The sequence below is a fragment of the Poecilia formosa genome, unplaced genomic scaffold (assembly GCF_000485575.1).
Source record: "Poecilia formosa unplaced genomic scaffold, Poecilia_formosa-5.1.2 Scaffold646, whole genome shotgun sequence".
Taxonomy (NCBI): domain Eukaryota; kingdom Metazoa; phylum Chordata; class Actinopteri; order Cyprinodontiformes; family Poeciliidae; genus Poecilia; species Poecilia formosa.
Genome location: NW_006800585.1, coordinates 74,830 through 81,175, shown reverse-complemented (window position 1 = coordinate 81,175; position 6,346 = coordinate 74,830). Strand labels below are relative to the sequence as shown.

General features: G+C 41.1%; 1 protein-coding gene across 1 annotated transcript in view; it reads left to right on the top strand.

Moving 5' to 3' along the window:
• The window catches only part of LOC103130558 (NACHT, LRR and PYD domains-containing protein 12-like), a 9,556-nt gene extending 6,664 nt beyond the window's left edge, over positions 1 to 2,892 (top strand). Inside the window, exon 6 of the mRNA XM_007541977.2 lies at positions 1,180 to 2,892. Coding sequence (XP_007542039.2) covers positions 1,180 to 2,665 — 1,486 coding nt within the window. The 3' untranslated portion in view covers positions 2,666 to 2,892. The remainder of the gene's footprint in view (positions 1 to 1,179) is intronic.
• Positions 2,893 to 6,346: the final 3,454 nt, after the last annotated feature.

Genomic DNA, 6,346 nt, shown 5'->3' with positions numbered 1-6,346 from the left:
AATCAACCATGGCTGTTTTAGTGTGGCTAATAGCAATGGTGGCTAATCTACCACCGCTGTGTTAGCGTGGCTAATAGCAATGGTGGCTAAGCTACCACCGCTGTGTTAGCGTGGCTAATAGCAGCGGTGGCTAATCTACCACAGTGATCATTTATTAATAAAAGCAAAATCCACATCAAGCCTAAAAACCGAAAACGTTAACGAACTGAATGTTCTGCTCTATTTAATGTTTGAGTGTTTTTGGTCCTGAATCCTGAACATAAAGTTGCGTTGTTGTCAGTTGCTATGGCAACGAGTCTGCGCGTATCATAAATCCGCCAGAGCGAGAAAAAAAAGAATGAGTAGTTTTGAGTGATTTTCTCATTGCATAGCACTAAGTGGATCCTACCAAGTCTCCAGGTTTAACGGTCTAGTTCTACTATGAACGGCATGTAAAAGACTAGCCTGACTAGGTGGTGAATTAAATCTGTGGTTCAGCCTTTTGTCGCAATAGTTTTATAACATGTTTCGCAAATTACCTGATTTTGTTCGACATCCTCCATATAAAATCCAAACCACTGCCAAGTTATTGATCCAGCGCTGATTCTGTGCAGATAGTTCATCTGACTCCTCTTCAGTTTCCGTCTCTTTCACGGCTCAAACTCTCGCTGTCGCCATGTTTGTTTTCTCCGCAGTGTGATTGGTAGAAAATGTTCAGGTTGGGAGGGGGAGAGACTAGAGATGCATTCATAGGGTGTGGGGTAAACCAAACTCGCAGTGAATTTGACGGTGAAAGTTTATTATTTGAACGACAATTTAGCCATTTTAACTATCGTAAATTGAAAATATCGCGATACATCGAGTATACTCGATATATCGCCCAGCCCTACTTTCAGGCTGTTGCCCGTTCACACTGGAGATCACATACAGGTTGCATATATTTGGAAGTGTGAATGGCCACGGCAAAATAAACTTATTTAACAAAAAATCGGAGTTGGGTCACTTCAGGCTGCAGTGTGAACGCAGCCTTAGTTTCTGTTAGAAAGACAACCCATGGAAACTCAATGTCTCCTTGATTCCTCAATGTTCCATCTTCTCTGAGAGAAACTCAGTTTAAAACATCTGAAACTTTTTACTTGTCTGATCATGTCATATTTAGCTCACTTGATGCTTGACTGATCTGATGTCTGATTCCTGCAGGACTCACAGCATCTCTCTGAGAGGAATGATCTCTAAAAGTGTTGTGATCCAGCCAGGATGTCCTTCTGTCTATCAGCTCGCAGTAAAAAAAGAGAAGTCTGGACCTTTGACCCGAGTCACTGTTGGTGAGAAAAAAACGGATGAGATGAACAGAAAAATTGTCCTTATTGGTGAAGCAAGAGCAGAAAAATGTGCTGTGATAAACGCTCTGTTGAACTACATGGTAGGAGTCAGGTTTGATGATGAAGTCTGGTTCCGGGTCACAGAGGAGGAAGGACATCAGGCAACAGAAGGGATGATTTACGAGATCTTTGGTTTTGAAGATAAATCTCTGCCCTGCCCTGTGACCATCATTGATGCTGGACATGAAGGCATTGAGAGAGAAGCCGTTTTCAGAGAACGGCTATCAGACGTCCTGCAGGTGGAGGACAGGGCAGCAGCTGTTGTGTGCCTGGTGCTGAACGCAGCTGACGCTCTGCAGAGCAGCCGACTGAAGCACACGTACGACTCGGTCATGTCTCTGTTTGCAGAACGAGAGGACAAATGCACAGTCATTTTAATCACAAACTCAGATGGACAAAATCACAGCAACATTATGCAAGATCTGGAAACTACACAAATTAAATTTCTTAGAAATGAAAAGAAGGAGCCATTTTACTTCCTGTTTAATAACCGGCAGCATGAAGACCGGACTGGAAATACCGATGAGCTGGAGCAGGCTTATAAATTATCAGAGAGGGAACTCTGGAAGTTCACAGGTTTTCTGAAAGAAGCCGAAGGTCGAATGGTTTTGGCAGCAGTTGAAGAGCTTCATGAGCACGGCCGACTTAAAGCCGGCATCCAGAACCTGCAGGACAGAATCCAGCTGACGGATTTAAAGGTAGCAGAACTCAAACAGATTCAAAAAGCTCTGCAGAACCATGCAGAAGAGAAGAAAAGCAATGAAAGCTTCTCTATAGAAATGGATGTAGTCTATAAAGATACAGAACCCATCCAGGGTGGGAAATGGTTGTGGTTTTTTTATGACGGCGCCCTCTGCTGCACCGCCTGTGAAGAAAACTGTCATTTTCCTGGATGCACAGTCGCCAAGACACCAGAAGACTGTGAGGTGATAAAAGACGGTTTCTGTGCTGTTTGTACCAACAAGTGTCCCGTTTCAGCTCATGTGAAAGAAGAGTGGAGGTATGTGACCAAAACAAAACGAGTTGAGACGACGCTTCTGGATGTGAGGAAGAAGTACGGAAGGAATGAGGCGGAAAGTGAGAAGAATATCAGCCTTTTAGATCATCTGGAAGAGGAAATAAGACATCAGAAAGCAAAGAAGTCCCAGATCATTGATGAGATCTGGAAACATGTTGTCAGACTGCAGCAGATTGACCTGAAGGAGGATCCAGCATCCGGATATCTGGACCTACTGACAGAAAATGGAGACGCAGAGATGGTGCTGAGACTGGAGGGCCTGAGAAAACAAGAAAATACTGAATGAGCAGCTGGAAGGTTCTGATCTGTTCAGTTACTGCCGGCAAGTAAAACCAAATTATGGTCCATTTTAACAAGCTACCAGTCAAAAGTTTACAATGTCTCAGAGTGGAAGAAATGGAAGAATACCAAATATTAAATGTCATGTCTGGAAGGTTTCACTGAGATGATTCTGCAGTGAAAATCTTTCCGAGCTTCTTCTATGCAGTGTGTTGCAATAAAGAACTGAAATCTGGTTTTCCTTAAAGAAGTCAAATCATTGAGGACTGTTAACTTTTTAAATCACAAGCTGACAGATTGTTTTAAATCTGCTGCTTTTCCACATTAGATCCCTTCCTGGTGGAGCATTTTTATAATCTGCAGATTTATCCTAAATCAGACTTGGAATAAAATGCTGACTGTTGGTTTAACCTTCTGAATAAGTTTCGTAGTTTTTCCCTGTCAGAAAGTTTCAGTTGGTTCTGAAAGGCAGAACATCATTAGGAATGAAATTATTGTTTCTTTTCAGATAGAAAAACAAAATAGTTTGAGTCCAGGTTGAACTCTTGGCTCACTCTGTGTTGTAGCCAGAACCGGGTCTGTGCCTGTTGCTGATGAAGCTGTTCTGAATGTTTTAAACAACATAGACTGAATGTAAATGTGTGTTTCTTATTGCCTGTCTTTGGACTAAGACTAACATTCAGCCAGGATATTATATTGGGGCTTATGTATCCAGTAAGTAAAAAAAATAAAGACTCTACCTGAACTTATTACGCCATTCCTGACACGAATGAAAAGATCCAGCAGCAAAAAGAGACGGAAACGACATTTTAACTCCAGAATATAATTTTATCATTACTGCAGCATTATAGATGTAACTTTGACTTAAAGAAACATGAATCAGAGAATAAACTGTGACAGTTTAGTTAACTGTATAAATTGTACCTGAACTTTCAATAAGTCGCTTGTGCAGCTGCGTCCTGACCAGAAGAGGGCGATGCTGCACTAACTCTGATTAACTATGGAAAAGGCCACAGGTCCAGAGGAAGCCTCACAGAAACTAATGCAAACGTGAACATTAAGAATTAGATTTTTACAACTGACCTGAAGCAGGAAGCGTCTACCTGGACTGAATACCACTGATCGGAAGACGTCCTGCATTACATCACAGGAAAAACGGGAAAAACTAAGAGGACGAGCAAAGAGAGAGAGAGAGGAAGATGGGGAAATTTGGAAAAGAGGAAAGAGTTTATTGTAAATAAATCTCAGGAGCATATTACAAAAGTAAAGTGTAACTGGTAGAGGTAATGTTTGTTTACAATGTAAACTGGAAAATCAAAAATTAAAATAAAATGCTTTTAGATGAAAAGCTAACATGAGAGACACTCAGTCATAGTTTTGGACAAATGTATAAAAGCTCAAAATATAAAGAGCTGCTTAGCAGGGTTAGCATTAGGGGTTATTTACATTGGACTAATACAGGAAGCATTAGGCTCTGGGTGCATGACGCTGGACCAGCAGCAGATCAGATTTTAAAAACTTCCTTAAAAATATGAAAAACTGTACCAGACGTTGGGAGGAGGTAGGTTTTAGGTAGTGTTTTATCAGAGTGTTTGCTGTTCTGATGGGGATGAAGCTGAAACGCCCCTGGGGGGCAGTTCAGTCTAACAAAGTACCCACCAGGTTCCTACCTTCACAAACGTCATTAAACGATGCTGTTCTCCTATTTGGTCACACGATCAATATTCTTTTACCATTTCCAAGGAACAACAACTTACCCTTTGGCTCAACATGCTTATGGTATGTGTTCCTACTTGATTTAGTGTAAACATTAAAGGGTGTATGGATGTGCTAAAATAATGTTTCTGTTTCCCTTCAGACTGCAGATTTACACAAAAACAAATCCATTTCCTGCTGAGCAACGTTTCCAAAAGCTGTCTGGATTTCCAAGAAACCTTCTGGATTTGACATAACGTTGATGTAACTGAGAGACAGCAAAACTCAGAGACGACAGTTTTTCCTGTTTAATCAACCAAACAGTTGAAGATCAGGGCGATGAACTCACCTGTTCATTTCAGTTTATTTCTGTAGAGCCAGTTCACAGCAGATTTCACTGAGCTGCCGCCTTGCAACAATGGGCTTGGACCCCGTTGAAAGTTGCTGATCATTATTTTTCTGGAGCGGAGATGTTGGAGACCAGAGGAAAAGCCTTGGGCCGCGACTGCTGCACTGAGTTTGGATCTGCTTGGACCGATTGGACCAGTTTCACTTAACACAGCTAGCTCAGTAGCTATGCTATGCCTTTAGTAAAAGGCATGACACAAAACGTAAAATTACATCGTAACGTTTTTGTTTTAAATGAATATTAACAGTGAATAATTAGTTTTAACATTAGTTTTGAGCTTTTGTTTATGTAAAAAAGGTTTACAAAAAATATTCATCTATATTAATTGGCACAATCATAAAAAATGTATGAACATATTTGAAAAGTTATTTTTGATGTTGTAAAAATGTGTGTGCCATCCTGTTGAACATCAGCAGTCAGGCAGGAAGCCTGTCCTGGAGTTGACTCGTAGTGCCTCCATCTACCACAAGGGGGTGTTCTCCTCCTCCAGGCATTAAACTGCATTAGGAAGAGTCACTGTGGTTATTCTGCCTCCCCTATTTTCAAGGGTGTAGCAACAACACTTTGCCTCCAGCACAGAGGGAACCAACCTGGATGTTATGAACTTCAGCTTTTATTTCCAGGTGGAACCTCGGCTCTCTCTCCTCCCTCCATCACTTATGTTTGCATCGCTGCAGGTTTTACACGTGGGGCGTCACTCCCTGAGACGCAAGAGGACATACACCTTTTTACCTCACAAAATGACACAAATAACGCACAATGACTCGGAAAAGTGACTTTAATCAGATTACTGGTTAAAGTAATCTGATTAATTACTTGAATCAGGTTACTATTTCCAACTCGTTACTGGAAATAGTAACAAGTTGGATTAGTCATTCAAATTATTTATGGATCTGTCAGGTTCCGATATGTGTCCGCCCTCAGCGTTAAACTCCTTCCCGCCTCTTCAGCGTCATCAGATCCAGTAATGTTGAAGAAAGTTTCTTTTTCAGAAGCTCTGGTCCAAAGATGACGACTTCTCTCCATCAGAGCAAATAAAGAGAAAGTTGCTGAACAGGAGGTGAAGCTCTGAATAAAACAAGATTTTTCTTTTATTAAGACTGATCCTCAGAAAGATTCTTCGGTTGACTAGTCTTAGAAAAGTTATTTTTGCCAGTTTTTGGTCAAATCTCAATGAAAAGATGTTTTAACATCGTAGTGGAAACTATGTTTTACCGTCAGGAACCAAAGCTCGCTGCATGCCAGACGTCTCTGACTATTGCAGGAAAGGTGTTTGAGCAGAAGGTGGTTTTGGCAGCAGGTACCTGTTCCTACCTGATTCAGTGTCTCAGACTCTCGAGCTACAAAAACAAAGTTCCTGCTGAGCAACATTTTTAAAAGCCGTCCAGATTTTCAAGTCAAGCTGTTTTGTAAGTAGATGTTACTGAGAGACAGAAACAGTTTTATTCAGTTTTATCAATCAGATAAAATATGTTGCCTTTACGTCCACAGAGAGCATCTGATTGGATCGAAGTCAGCAGATCCTGATTTGTTGTATTTTATATGCACAGCAAACAGCTGGGGATATAATGGAAGTCAATGCAG